The sequence below is a fragment of the Varroa destructor genome, unplaced genomic scaffold (assembly GCF_002443255.2).
Source record: "Varroa destructor unplaced genomic scaffold, Vdes_3.0 BEIS01000001.1, whole genome shotgun sequence".
NCBI lineage: Eukaryota > Metazoa > Arthropoda > Arachnida > Mesostigmata > Varroidae > Varroa > Varroa destructor.
The window spans coordinates 75,558,513-75,574,769 of NW_019211454.1; the positions used below are offsets into that span (position 1 = coordinate 75,558,513).

The window sequence follows — 16,257 nt, forward strand, 5'->3', positions numbered from 1 at the left end:
AAAAATTATATAATGTATATGTTGAATTTGCACTTTATAAACGAGGATACCTAGCAAAATAAGACGGCAGATCAACGATGCTGATTCGCCTAAAGGCCATTGTTTACTGATAGCGATCGACGGCTCTATTAAACGGCTAAACATGTTTCTAGAAACAGGTCTTCTAAAAATATTTGCTTATCGTACTCGGTAGTGAGGGTATTTTCTAGGCTGTTGGTTCAAACGACTTTTAGCTGAAAGAAAGATTAGCCAAGTGCGAATCAAGTAGTCTGAAAAATGGTGATAATTACTAATATTGGTTTGGAGTCGTTCCATGAACATTATCAGTAAAAATGTCATTAATAACAATCACGCGAGAGGGCAGCCCAAAAAATAATCAAGCACAGACTAGATCGTCGCGTTAACAACGACATAAGCAGAAAATGCTCTGTAAGAATTCTCCACAGTGTCCTACGTTTCAATCATTTGCGAACGTACCGTCGTAGAACGTCAACGCTGAATAAGCAGAATAAGACCGATCTGAAATAAGAAGATCTTCGATTCTACAAATAAAACCGTCTACAAATAAAACCTTCTACAAATAAAACCTTCTACAAATAAAGGCTTCTACAAATAGAACCTTCTACAAATAAAACCTTCTACAAATAAAACCTTCTACAAATAAAACTCTCTACAAATAAAACCTTCCACAAATAAAACCTTCCACAAATAAAACCTTCCACAAATAAAACCTTCACAAATAAAACCTTCCACAAATAAAACCTTCCACAAATAAAACCTTCCACAAATAAAACCTTCCACAAATAAAACCTTCCACAAATAAAACCTTCCACAAATAAAACCTTCCACAAATAAAACCTTCCACAAATAAAACCTTCCACAAATAAAACCTTCCACAAATAAAACCTTCCACAAATAAAACCTTCCACAAATTAAACCTTCCACAAATTAAACGGTAGCAGCGAGAAAGAGCAAACCGTAGAAGCCGAACTGATTAAAAACCAGTGGTCTTAAATACCATTGCTCGAGTATTATTTTATAGATACTGTAGCAAAACAACAATGGCAAATTGTGCAATAACATTGCAAAACAGTATAAAGGGCAAGTATATTTCTGGTACGTGAGCGTAGAATAACGTCCTCGGAAAACGAAGTGACGCAATAAATGAGACTTGATATGTTCATTTGCCAATTATGTGCATCAATTGAAAGGTATCAATGTGTCGTTTATTGTAAAACAATCTGCAAATACCAGCGGTTTTATTGTGACACAGATAATCTAGCTCTACCAAAAGGCTCTTATTTTCAGCACTTACATTGGTTTAACCGATTGCCATTGGAGTTTGAATACGAGGTAAATTCGTCCGCCAAGCTGCAGGGTTTATGTTTTTGGTGGAGTGCCAAATCGATTAAGACGTTGAAGGCAGCCTTGAGTGTCAACAGCTGATAGTATAAGCACCTGCTTGATCAAAGATATGTGCCAGAGCAACGGCCTTATAAACTACCTTACTGCAGCGTCCTCACCCGACTCTATCCTTGTGAGGCCTGCACGCCAATACTGGGTGGACCAAGGTGTGGCTAAAACCAAGCCATGGCTAGGGTCAGCCGCAGGTGGCTGCTAATCAAGAATCTACGCACTGTAGTCAGTAGAGGACAGCCGTCCTTCGAACAGCAAGGATTCAACGATTTAACGTGTTTCAAAACAGGGCCTATTACAAATGTAAGGTTTCTATGGATCCCGCATTAAAGTTGGAAGGCCTCGAATGAAAACACCTCAGCGAATGTCAGAAGGCCATAGCACGAAGATTCTCTTCTGAACGAGGTCACCACTAGACACTTAAACGGAGGTTATATCTATCTTGGTACGTACTTGTCGACGGATTTCTTTGTTCAATTGAAGGAAACACAGCGCTTTTGCGAGGCGCGCAGGCCCTGCCTTAATCTGCATCATGCCTTGAAATGGCAGACATGAGGGCCCTTTCATATCGGCTATGGCGTATATTCGCAAGCCACAGAGGCAGTAACGTGGTCAGGCCTGGTGGCTATTAGCATCCGAAGCTTAGAAGACAATATTCGCGTATTTTCGGATTTGCTCCTATGTGTGGACATCTACAGTTACAGGGGTGATTAGATTGAAGAGAATGAAGTCCGTACGTCTGAGCATCAATGCGTGCACTTCGTAAGAAAGGTTCGATTCGAGTAAATAAAATAGGCACTGCGGTGTCTCGAGGACGGCACAAAAACATTATTTTACAATTATTACATATTACAATATATCCTTGGCGGATGTCAACGAGGCTTGGAATTGGGATTTGCAAGCAAAAGAAACTTTAGGTGGGTAGTGCGGCGAAGTATTACGGCTTATGCCAATTTGGGGTCGAAGGTACTTCCGACGCTGCCGTTATATGAAAGAAGGGTGTAGCTCGCGTAAATCATTTGTGAATCATGGCTGGACATATAGGTAATTTGCAGTTATACACTGTATACAAGTACTAGGGGAATTTGTTATTAGTCTGTGGGGGTCAAGTAGCTAATATTTGTTAGAAAAGTGGTACGTTTACATATAGCAGCAATATTTTTCAGCTGTACAGCGGCTTGAGCTAATCTTATTTAGCGATCTACCTCATTAAGGAACCTATAGTATACAGGAAACAAAGATATGGTTTCGTCTTCCAAATGTCGCGCTTCCGTCCTGGTAACAAAGCAATAAGTAGAAAAACACCAGATACACTCGGAATGTATGCCCGTTCCTAAGATGTCTGCAGAAAATTTATCAACGCGTAGTAACAAAAAAAAAGCTATTCGCTTTATAAAACAGCAAAAACTTATATACTCAGTATTAGATAATACCATGACTTCATGGTGTCAGAAAGCTTTTGCAAATAAAATTCACGTCAGATCAACGATTCTGACCAGTGCGCCACCCCACTAACGAACGTCAAATACGTCTCAAAACACCACACGTGCGAAAGGTCTATCTAACCTAGTGAAACGTTGACGCGTTTTTTATGAGGTAAACATCATTTACGTCTAAAAAAAGGGAAAGTATCAGGCGAAAAGTTATGTCGAGCTACCCTAAAACACGCAGAACAAGACACGTATTGAGCAGCTCAATGAACTAATCCGAGTTATAATTATCCGTAATTCTAAGAAGAAATCTAATAAGAACGGAAACGTTATGTTAGACGCTACAAAGAGATCCTCAACGCTGCAAACATTTCTAAATTAGGTTCTTCGTTATGCTGCCAGAGCATCACCGTGTGACTTGGGGCAAATTAGCGACAATGGTTGGGCAGCAACGAGCAATCATGCAACTCGCATTACCACCGTTCTACCACAAGTAAACGTTATCTAAAATAACTCGTAGGAAAAAATTTGGTAGAAAAGTGGTAGGAAAAACTCATAGAAAAATCTCGTAAAATGTGATTCCATTTTTTTTTTGACATTCGAGTAGAGAAATGCGAAGCCTTAGTAACTGAGAACTTCAAACTATTGAAGTATGCTGTTAACGGACAAGTAGAATTATAACGAAAAATACGAATTGGATGTTGTTCAAGACTTCAGAAAGGAAGGTTTTACTTAATTGTATGTCTATGTGCGTGGTTAGAAAAATGTTATCGGTCACCTGCTTCTTATAGCCCGAACAAAATTGACTTTTATCATATTAAGACTCAAACGATCTCATGTACAACAATAAACGTAGCGTCTCGTTATATAATAGTTCAAAACGACTAAATTGCTTTATGAGTTTTCCACAAAGACAATGTATATTAGCTATAAGCTTTTGCTTCTCGATAATAAAAATTGTGTTTAGGGATTAGAAACAGTGTTTACAACAGTTGCTTAATTTGTCTCTCGAACACTCCTGCAACATAGAACTGTTTGGTTTACCACAGCCGGCTCAGGAGAAAAACATTTTCATTGCCGACTTGACGCATTCTTTCAAAGATTTTCCCATTAAGCCATCGTATGGTGGATACATCGCTTCCTTTAAAAAATATTCGTTCATAGATGATTACGAGTCAGCAGCGAGAGCTCAGTTGCAAAGCCTGCAAAACTTCAGGACAATCCGACGAAATTATTGACAAAGGTAGCTCTGCATATAATCTCTAAAATCAATTCAGTAAGCAAAAACATACTGGACGAAAATTCCGGCGCTCGTCTCTTTCAGAGGCGCTTCGCACTGAAGTTTAAACTTATTATTTGACATCCTTAAAGTCTTGATACACTTGAGAAAAGAATATATCAACATTTTTGCTAACATTAAGCACCTTTAAAATTTTCCTGACTTAAAATAGGAAAGCTGCGCCGCGTCAATTGTCTTACAAGTGTCTTCGGCCGATGTATCCGATTTAGAGAAACGCCCAGAAACCAAACGGTTCATTACGAAGCCATGAAGGGCAAGTTATAAGCGTACACACTGACATTGATCCCTTAAAGGTCGTAATCATATATTTGATGGATGATGTCATTGTAAATATTATGAGAAAAGTGTTATCTGACATACTAAAGTTAAAGGCAAACTAAAGTAGATGTTCGAGGAACTTGTCAGAAGTCTGAACCGCCTCGTTCATTGTCAGTCGCAGAATTTGATCTAATTCTTTTGCCAAAAAGCAGCTTTACCGTTCCGTCTTCTCAGAGGCAAAAATGACTCCATTAAAAGGGTCCTGAAATATGCACATGATTAAACTAGAGGCGCGTCATCAACAAAGTGGTAGACGATTAAGTCTTCAATGGAGTCGATCACAACAACCCACCGGTCCTCGGTTAGTTATAACAAAATAACAACAACGTGAGCCAATCGTCACCAGCTTCAGACGTAGAAAATAAGCCGTGCGTTACCTTTAAAGAAAACCACGCTATTCTACCACGCCGTATAGATAGATCTAGTAAGAAAACAAACGATCTGCTGCATACCTTGCTTGGCTGGTACTTCACGGATAATCCCAGAACGCCCTCAGCCTTTATGAAACAAAAAATATAGAGTAAGAAACGCAGGTCTAGTTAACGCAGTACGTTGCCCCAAAACCAAGCATGTGTATTAGAACCGACTAGATTTATTGTGGATGAAGGCTTTTCCAGCTTTGCGATAACCTCTGGCTTGCGTTCGTAAGATTTTGTTCGTGACAGCACCAATGCCCGAACGAAAAAATTTTTCTGCAAGCAAAGCACGCAGAGCTGTGGTAAGCAAATCTAGCGTATTAACTTAGCGACAATGTATCACCAAGTTTTAAAATCGATAAATTCGATTTAGAATCGATGCCACTGTATCAGTTGTGCCGGTTCTTCCGGCGTTATCCGATGCAGGTCTCATCTGCAGGACTCCGCCGAATTAGCGGCCGTAGCGTTTCTCCCAGATTATAACGTATAAAGACCCCTTCGTTCAATCATACTTAAATTGGATTCGTGCTGTTAAATGTATCCATTCAGGTCACATTGTTTAACAATTTTTTTTCTACCAAACTTCAGGCTAGAGGCAGCGTCTCTGTTTACATAAGAATTAATGTTTTAGATCCGCGAAATACAAATGTGTCGGCGTAGAGATATAAGGCTGCGTTGCTGTCTTGGTTTGCGCAGTGACACGAGCGATCCATCTGGAGTCTATAATCGACCTAACCATTTACAAGTGATATTGGCCTTCCGAGGACTTCATATTCGCTTTCAACTGCAATTTACAACATAAGTTACACCTCAACATAATGCCTGATGGTAACGATGCGCATAAACAGCGAAATGGCTCCTAGGGAAGCCCTTTGGAACAACAACTAATGCTCCTAAGAGCGGTTTTATGAGGCTAGCTAATAGTTTTCACGTGTCGCATACACGCGTCTATACCCCACCGAAGCGGAATTAGTCATTTAGCTAATTGAATTTGCCGCCACTGACAGACACTGCGACAGTTTAGTCGCGAACTGTAAAGGATTGCTAATAGAAATATATGAAGAGAAACATTTACTTAACTAATTCTCTAAAAGAAAAGAATAATAGCGAAGTAAAGTTATCGAGTTTGATTTCGTTGTCTATATACGTTACTGTTTTTCCTTTGAATACGACATTGAGGAAGCACATTAAACATGTTTTCCTATGGCTCGTTGAATGATAGGCGTAGAAGCTGTCCGCCACATGACTACTACTACTACTACTACTAAACGTTATGTTTTTCTGAGCTTTGTTGTTGAAGAAGAAGAAGAAGAAGAAGAAGAAGAACCTTTAAGAGAACAGTGGATTTTAAACTATGCGAATGTTATTAAAGGACAAAGCACGATGACGTATCGCCGAATTCCTAAGGAAGGCTTAGCTGTTACATATCGATAGAGTACTAAGTAGATTTTTTCTTCGACTCTAATGCTTTTGTCCAATTTTGGCTGACTAGGGTCCTTTAACGTAAAAGCTGAAAAACTATTCTTAACCACTTAAGAATTATTCCTGAGAACTGAAAAATATAACAATGACTTGAAATGAACATAATTTCTGTTGTTTCATATCATTAATCACTTCACTTATATTGTATAATAATAATAATTGTCGCTTTCACGTGCTATTAATACGCGTCGAAATAAACCCGCATGCCTAATATTTTTTCCATTGGCATCCTGAATTTACCGCAGCCCTCTGATAATTGCACAATTTCCTTCCATTTGCTATTTCAGCGATGGTGTTGAAAAATGCCAGGCCTGGGCGGAGAACACGACACAACAAATAGATCTAGCTCTCAATATATTTTTTATGGTTTATTTTTTTATAAGGGTAAGTAAAATGACTCTTATACGTTTCAACACAACTTTAGTAGATGGCGCTATCAACCCCTGCACGAAGTAAAAAATTTTAGACGTCGCTCAGCGACAGTGTACGATTTGAAGCGTGTTTTTTTTTCCCATACATCAGAGTGCGTTATTGACAATGAATTTCTTAAACATTCCAGTTCATAGCGGCGAGTGACAAGCTGTGGTTCATGTTGGAGCTGTATTCATTTGTTGACTACTTTACGATTCCGCCGTCCTTCGTCTCCATCTACTTGGACAGGTTTGTGGAAAATGTATACACACTTTGGGCCTTATGCTTACTTTTAACCTAATACCCATCTGGCAAAGTGATATGGCGACATTTCATGCCTTTCGCTGCAAAAAGCAAATGATTACCCGGCGCGTTTCCGTACGAACTGGCCTACGAATGACGATACTTGGCAGTTCACACAGTTCGGTACGTAAGCTCGAGTCTGTTGAATATATCATAGTCGTATAATTATTGCTTTTGATGGTAAATAGGTTAACTACTATAAACGCAAAGCTCTCTGGCGCCGGCAATGTACTATTGGAAGCTTCCCATTGTCAAAGCCAGGCCTATATAGTAATTTTAGGAGTGTTACACAAGTTGATTTATATATCGACTCATTAAAAGCGAAAAATCCTAGATGGGTTCCATGTCGGTTACGGCTTGCAGGTTTGAAAGCTACTTGTACGTCATGAAGAACAACAGCATTCTTACACAGTTTTTGGGTCATAATCATATGATTCACAATCTAAGAGATCCCAAGTTTAGCCTACTAATTCCATCTCACTTTTACATACAAGCTAAATCCGTCTAAACATCATAATTTTTTCGCTTATTTGTATAATGATACGTAATGCGCAGATTCGTTCGGCTGATATGCACCTTCGTGCCGACTATCGTATGGTATCAAAATCTTACGTCCAAAAAGCTACACTTTTTATTAAGGCCTTATCACACAATTAGAAAAAGGGCAATAATAGCGCATGCATTGAGACTAAAACAACGCTACTATATAGGAGCGCTGTTCTGGGGCTTATTGGGGTGCGCTACAGAAGCGGCACGAACATTCTTCAAGTAATTACGGTAAAGTTGCGATATTAGATAAGTTCACATATAATGCTTTATTGTGATTTCGACAAGATTGAATCGTGGTGTGAAATTGTCAGGCATCTCTCGTGGCGAGGAAACTGTGGTCGTTATAACGCCTCGATAGTGAAAAGCAAGCGTTCAATAGCTTTGTATGAAGATACTATTAGTGACGGTAAATTGATACTTTGTCAGCATTTCTAAGTGTGAAAGACTTTTAGTTATGTCGTTTATTGAATCCATTCATTGACAAAATAACGAGCCGAACTCAAGTCAGTTGATACCTTTCAGTGATCTAGTTCAACATAACCTTGTTGAGCCTTTGTTTTTATTCTTTTTTACAGGACGTGGATCGGGCTCCGTTTCCTTCGCGCTCTGCGCCTCATGTCGGTTCCCGACATCCTCCAGGTAATAATGGCTAAAATATATATATCTTAACAGAGATTCAACTCAAATATGACCACAGATAACGTATATTTACCTCATAATGCCACAAGCTAGAATCAACTGCTACGTCCAGTAAAATAATGATGCTGATAATCGCGTTCATTTCATATCTAAATATTAGATAACAGTTTACTTTCATTGTGGATTCTGTATTAGTGGAACGTCTGTGTGCTGTGGAACATCTTGCGTTACGTGATCGGGTGCCACGTGAAAGTCTCTGTGTCATAAATTTTCACACGTTTAAATATTGCGTTGTCCGAGTCTTTATTGATATTTATAATGATATGAGTGTGAAGTGTTATTATTGCTATTCTAACAAGTTATTTTCTGTATTTTAGTATCTGAACGTGCTCAAAACGAGCTCTTCGATTCGTCTGGCCCAGCTCGTATCGATTGTAATCTCCGTCTGGCTAACTGCCGCCGGAATTATACACTTGGTAAAATTTCTATCCGCTATAACAATAACTGAGTTGTAAAATTAAGGAAAAATCGAAAACTATCTTAACAATCGTTATTTAGAATTGGCTTGAATAGTACACATACGTATTACGATACCGATTTAGATATGGCTAGGACGCAGAAGTCCAAGCAACCGGTCAATGCTTCAACTAACGGTTTAGCCGTTCGGCTACAGTTTTGATAGCAATCTGTCTGCCAGCATGGTAGTTTAGGCGTACTTCGTACAGTATATAAGAAGTAAGAGAAACTTTTACTTCGGCGACAGCGTTACGTAGTAGAGCATCGAAGCTAACCTACATGGCTAGACTGCTAGGCTGACTATCCGATGCTAATACTAAGGCAAGGGCATCGAAGCCTGTCATAGAAAGGGCAGTTGAAAATCAGTTTAAAAAAAAAAGGTACTGAAGGTCGACCTCGTTGAGTCCTTACAAAAAGCTTGATAGTTCAAGCGATTGCGACAACCAAACTGCACTATATTTATGAGGCCATCCAATTGACCTTGAGATCTCCTACAGCATACAGAATACTAGATTGGTTCGGATCCTTTATGAAGCACCCTGAAGACCTGACACTCGCCGCTTCCGTACTGATGCTAGCAATAAACACAGTTGATCATCTTTCCCCGACGCAAAACACTTTTCCTTTCTGGCCAAACGGCATCACGCGTTTCTCGAAACATCTCGTTTTATAGAGCTGATGCTATATACGCTGAAATGGATTATAAGCTAACGGTTACTCGTCAAAAAACTTGATTTTTTAATAGCTTTATTAAATTTCGAAGGTTGGGTAAATGAATAAAAGTTCCCGGAATCAGTGAACCCCTAATTGTATTTTTAGATTTCCGACTATAATAACAACTTCTTGTGCCATTTCAATTTAAAGCTAAAAAATCAAGGATTATTGTTTGTGTTCAATTTGTTGCGTCAATTCCATTTTTGATTAGTCACCAGGTAGATGGCTGATCGACAAAACGTGCCCTTTATCTCAACAAGATCGAGTACACTGCCAAAATCTCAGACACAGCTTTCAGCTATCTTTGCTGAAATGCCGAGTGCTATCATATCATCATACGCACACACTTGACACAAAAAAGATTATGGGGTAAGTCTTCGAAAATGCTGGTCGTTTCATGAACGACTTCCAGCTTCAGATTGGTATTATTTATGAGATCCGAGAAATTTTATCGTATTCAGTTGATAATAAATGCACAAATGCCGAACAAGGCACTTGCCGTATACCGTCGTGTTTACGATCATCAATCTTTGTACCACTGAAGTTGTTCTTCTGTGACAACCAAAAAAATTGCAACATTATACATATTTTATCTCGTAACTAAAATAGCTATGGATATCCATTATTGTGAGCAAATCGTGAGCTAAATGCTTTGGCATTGACTCACATCGATGCCTTTCCTTAGTATTAACGCGATGTTTGTAGGAAACCCCCCAAAAGTCAATCCAGTCGATGGTAAAAAAACGCTGACGGTGTGACCGAGCGGGGAAGGTCGTACAGTTCTGTTCTGCCATCTGAGAGAGGCAGCTCGATAATAGGGAATCAATCGCAAACGAGAATTGCGCTTTCCGTGCATGTGTCACTGCTCGTTATGTGAGCGATTTACTAAGGCATATGGAAGCGCTGATTTATTCTTGGACTTGTCTAAATTTTTAATGACGAGAATCTCTTTCATTGAGGTCGCCTTAATCGGTTGTAAATATCTGCGGAACATGTCAGCATCAGACCCCCATACTGGTTAACGGTCACAATTTTAAGCACTTACTTCGATATTATCAAATAAGTTAGTTAGCCGAAAAACTTAGTTGTGCTCGAATGATATTCGATTGTATCAAAGAATTACATTGTTACTATTACCAACTAATTCTAAGAGCGTTTGGCTGTGACTTATATCGACTGTCAGCGTACAATCTGTGGTGAACAGCTGCGATCTCCTATAAAGCTCACTGTGTCAGCTTAGTTGTTAGAATTCTGACGTCGGGCCACACGGCTGTCCTAAAGGCCTGCTCGAATCTTTGGAGTCATCAAGTACGAGTTGCTCATCACATTTGACATATTTGCCAATCTTGATAAAACGATTTCCACTTTCAAGTAAAAGCACAGCATACCGCATAGAAATGATTTCACTATATGACTATAACTATTTCGTTCAATAGCGTAAGCCTGGCTAATCTGCGTGATAGGTAGGGCTTTTACGCCTGCGTTTCTTGTGATAGGTCAAGATATAGTTTGTTCGACCTTTCTTTTAAATAGCTCCACACAAGCATCTAAGGACATACTCTTTTTTTTAACCGTCGTATTGAAACGGTTCTTCATACCTGTGCTGTTTTTCTGTTTATTAAAGCGTCCTCAACGGGAACACGCCGAAGTTGAACTTACGGCATTCTTACCATATACCTACCGGTAGAAACGACGGTTGTTTTTAAAGCTTCTCGAAAGGTTGTTTCAGCGGTTGTCTCTCAATTGTCGTACTTTTCTTCGAGTGTCTGTAATTCTGTAAACACTTTTAATCGCTGCCTCTTATCTGGGCGTCATTATTGTTACGGAATAAATCGCGAAAAACTGAAAGTGGGTAAAACAGAAATAATAGTAACATTGCTTCCTTGCCTTTATTAATTTATATCGCCACATAAAATTCCGAACTAGTTGCCATCGGTATTATCATTATTAGGTGTAGTACTTCCGTTTATTACAACGTTCGATGCAATACATACATCTGTTGTATCTGAGTTGTTATTTAACGAGTTGCTGATGATATGTGTAGTACTACCAGGAGCATAAACCAAAGCCATTATATTTTCATAAAAATGCTTGATGCTTCAAAATATCGTTTTTGAGCTACTGTGTTAACAGCGATCTGAGTCTGAGCGAGTCTGAGGAAAACCTGTGTGATTAAATTGTCGTAGGTTGGGACCCCAATAGAACGAAGCGCTATTTTCCTTTCCTTCTAACATGTTTTTCTTGTTGCTACTTACAACATTGTTAGTGGCTATATTGGCACTATATATATTGGCATATAGTGGCAAAAAGGGCTGTATATATTTTGGGCCTCTTCCCGGATTTAGACATTTGACATTTCAAGGAAATGTATAACACCGAACGCAAAGATCTCAATTACTTTAGTTATGATTCAGAATTACCAATTTGACATGCGTATTTATTAACTTAGTCTGCATATTACATTATCCCTGCTTTTATTTTAGCTGGAAAATTCAGGGGATCCATTGGACTTTAAAAACCCGAACAAGTTGACATACTGGGAATGTGTATACTTCCTGATTGTAACGATGTCAACCGTCGGTTACGGGGATCTCTATTGCCAGACCACGCTCGGACGAGCCTTCATCGTGCTATTCATTCTCGTCGGTCTGGTAAGTCAACTGCAGAAGGTCGTGCCTAATTGCGTTTGTAATAATAGTGAGAATATGTACACTGTCCAGAGCAGAGTTGTGCGCCTTAAAGCTGTCATAACCTTGAGAACGACTATCTCTGCGAGTCTTTTTATAAAAAACAAAATTCGTTTTATTTATATAATTTTCACTGTGCAATTTGATTTTGTAACGTGATAACGTGAATTTCACTTAAGAAATCCAAGATCACTGATAAAACTTGTTCATTTTTAGTGGCGTAGATAAAACACACCTGACTTAAAATAACTCTCAATAGAATCTGGACAGCAGTTTTAATACAGAGAAGCGACTATGACGAGGAAGATTTGTCAGTTATGCTACTTAATAAAATTATCAGAAATAAAACGCGTATAAAAAAAATCGGCTGAAATTGCTATCTTCCTGGATTTCATCGAAATGCTGAAATTGCGGTCTGGGTCACGTACTTTAAGACCCATTTTAACTTAATGTAGTTATATTCCTTTCTTGCACTCAATAGGGCGATTCATGATCGAAAATATTACAGGCGCCAGTTTATTCAAAAGTAACGAATAACTAAATCAAGTATGATGGTACAAAAGAAGAAATATCGTATCATTGAGGAACCTGTCTTTGGCATATAAGTAACGACAAATAATACTCCAAATTATATCGAAAAAGAAGAAACGCTATAATTAACGTTTGAACGATTTGCTCCAGATAGCCTAATAATGGTTTTCCTGATTCGGTAGTTTCAATCTACCACGGTGACTATTATTGCTACCAATAATAGTAATAGCAAAAAAATTTCAGAGCCTGTTTACGTGGAAAACGGTAGCCTTATTAGAAATAGTAAGTTTTAAATTTTTGTACTAAATTGAGCTGCTTTCTATCAGAGAATTAACATCATCTATTCTAATAGCTTTCGTATGCTCCTATACACCTTGTATTGCTCTATACGAATAGTTCCAGGGCTTACTCTGTAAAACATAAATATTCATTTACCTGACAAAGGTGTAAGTAAAAAAAATAAAGCATATGACAATTACAAATATTAATTTAAAACTTTGACCTTTTTTTGGTGTTTTTTTCGGTATTTGCAAGCCTTCCTTATTCAATCTCAAATTGTGTAGGATTTCTTTTCGTTTTGTAAGCCTTTTGTAACACACACATCTATTCGCCACTATTTTACTCATCTTAAAACGCCCATTAAATTATTAATACTATGTTATATTTAGATTTTTGTTTGCTTTGTTTCAGCCTAATTTAATGCCATCCTATTCTGTAATGATCTGTAGTATATAATATAATACTTTCTAACAACGGTTTAAAGGAACACTGCGTGAAGTGCAGGCTAGTGCGTTACTGTGAAGTAGGACCTACGTTGTCTTTCTAAAGGTTATTTTTTAAAAAAGATCCCTTAATGATAGTAAAAATTCACTATTAAATAAATCATTTCCAGCAAACTTCCATTCTTAGTTATTGAAGACCTTTCTGAGCAGGGCCAACATTGTTAGGCTTTTAATCGTCTCAAAGCCGACGATACATCTGGAAAACTGGCCTATTTATCATTTGGCCTCCGTCTATAAAGTTGTGTGTCGAAGTTTAGAACGAGAACCGAGGCTCAATAAAATCTTTGATGAAACAAAGACCGGATGAGTGTAGCTTACCCAGGTTTAGTTGTGGTCTAAAAGCTTATGAGCTACTCGTAGGCACGGTTCTGGTAATATAGTTCTTTAATAAAGATTATTGTTGATACAACGTACTAATAATAAGTCATAAAGCTATAATCATTCTGCCAGCTAGCAGGGACTATGATGAATAGATTGTGCCTTAATTGCTCAATTTTAAAGTAATACTTTGTTATTTTTTCTCAAGGCTTTTAATTTACACAATTTATTTCTATGAAACAGTGTTTAGAATAAATCATTGCCGTATACTGTTATTATTACATATGCAACACATTGACGTAAGGGTGTTTATTTGGGCCGTAACTTTGTTTCTTTTTCGGGGGCGAGTGAAGATGCAATATATATTTTATAAGATTAAGGAAAATCAGCTTCTGCAGGTGCCCTAACTTTTTTATTATCTGAATGATGCATTTGAATTAAGGACACATCAAAATTCCAGTTTTTTAAATAATCGCTCAGTGAGTGATCGAAACGGTATTGAAAACACTGACCTATCAAATTCTGATGCTTGCATTTCGCTGTGCCGCTAGATGCATTGCCTTTTTACGGCATTGTAAATATAGACAGCATATGCTCGTAACCTAGAAAGAATATCACATTTCATAATGGCATAATGCTTTTAGGTGCTTAAAAAGTTATGCTAAATGGGTTCACTCAATGTTGAGTTAATGTTAACTTAGAGATAAGGACTTTTGTTTTAAAATAATTTTAGTTATTTTTCGGATATGTTCTTCGACTTCGAACACATAGGGTGCATATGGGGGATATAATATAAAGTAAGTAGTATAAGTATAGGCAATTGTACTTTTTAGGTGAATATATAAATATTACTCGTTTTGACAAGCTGGTAAAGCAGAGTACGTGTAGCATCCGCTTGGATAAACTGCAGATCGTTGGCTATGATCTAGCCCTAAGAGTTCATTCAGTAACTATCCAAATATTAATGATCGCATAGTCCTCTTGCTATTTTGCTAATTCGAGATTTGCTGTGGCCCAATAATTCTGATTTACAATTTTTTTTTTTATAAAAAAAAAAGGCTGAGAGCACATTGCCGTGCGTATGAAGGAAATTTCTTCTAGGACTTAGAAATGACTCCATGCCTTAAGCAATGATCTTATAAACTTATACTTTTGTTGGTCCTTAATTAGGATGCTATTAATATCAACAGAGGATGTATCCAACAGCGAACCAAATATATACATTTTATATATTCAATTTATTGCAATTATATTTAAACGTAGATAAAGATACCAGCGTTGTATGATTTTTCTTGACGCTGGTTGGAGCTAGAAGGTCTACGATGACAGCATTTAATAATTTAGGAGGATGTGGAATTCTTAGGAATATATATTTGCTTTCCATTATACATGTCGCAACACTGGCTTGTTCGAAACAATATAAGCAATATAAAAAAATGTGTGTGTCTCCGAGAGACGCCCATAACTTCTCGGCTAGTCTCATCTTCTGAAAAAAAAACCCCGCCACGTGCGCGAATCGAAATAGTCTTGATTTTATATTATTATTATTGAATTAGTACAGCTTGCCTAACAAGCTATATGTTGCTTCGTATATTTGCTAAATAAGTAACCATTCCAAGGCTCTCGGGTTGGTTCTGCTTATAACTTAGTAAAGTCCATTGGTTTCAAATAAAGAAAGATGGCAGCTGCTGTGATGGTTAGTGTCGATGACAATGTTCATAGTATTCGCAGATCTCGATAGGACTTGCAGAGGCACCTAGTGTGCCCAAGTGCTTTAACGCTGAGATTTAGCGACTGGAGTTCAAAATTTGTACTTCTGAAAAGAACGCGGTCTATTACCTCTAACTGACTCACCCGTATCAGGCTGGTAGGTAATGCGGCGTAAGTGCAAATTTTTAACTGCGACAAATGCGTACGGTACGCTTACTTTACACTCTATTCGCAAAGGCAAAACGGGTAGTGCTGCAGATCTGGGCCATAAAAGCTTAACAAAGCTTTTCAATAGGTAAAAAAGAAGATTCGAGTCTTATACCTTTTCGAGTAATTGACAGCTATTATTAGGACAGTAAAAGCTGCCTCTTGCCTCCTAGCATAATTAACAACGGCTCGATTTGCTTAATGCTTCATTGGTTAAAAGGAAAACTCAATGCGATGCCGCTACTTTTCAATGGTTCCAACAAACAAACTATATACACATTTGACGACACATACTACATAACCTGTATGAGTAAAGAAAAAAAAGTTATTTATATTTTACAGATATATTAGTAGAGCTGTCGTTTTGTAGTGGTAGTACAAGTAATGTCGAGCGGTCAGCGAACGCGCAGTAAATGCACACAAGTGTTTCGTGCTACACGCTAGTCTGGTTGATTAATGGAATCCAGATAAGCGCTCTAGGTTATTTTAGGTTAACTAGTTTTTGCATAATGTTGCCACTTACCGTAG

The 16,257-nt window shown here is 38.0% G+C and overlaps 1 protein-coding gene across 9 annotated transcripts in view; it reads left to right on the forward strand.

The window, feature by feature from the left end:
- LOC111248245 (calcium-activated potassium channel slowpoke-like) overlaps positions 1 to 16,257 on the forward strand; it is a 112,700-nt gene that overhangs the window by 3,386 nt on the left and 93,057 nt on the right. For 8 of the 9 annotated variants that reach the window (XM_086977308.1, XM_086977306.1, XM_086977309.1 and 5 more), the window contains exons 1-5: positions 5,760 to 6,746; positions 6,922 to 7,022; positions 8,201 to 8,264; positions 8,642 to 8,740; positions 11,978 to 12,145. In XM_086977308.1, coding sequence (XP_086833434.1) covers positions 6,726 to 6,746; positions 6,922 to 7,022; positions 8,201 to 8,264; positions 8,642 to 8,740; positions 11,978 to 12,145 — 453 coding nt within the window. In that variant the 5' untranslated portion in view covers positions 5,760 to 6,725. Of the gene's footprint in view, positions 1 to 5,759; positions 6,747 to 6,921; positions 7,023 to 8,200; positions 8,265 to 8,641; positions 8,741 to 11,977; positions 12,146 to 16,257 lie in introns of those variants that run through there. The other variant, XM_086977304.1, reaches the window with a different exon arrangement.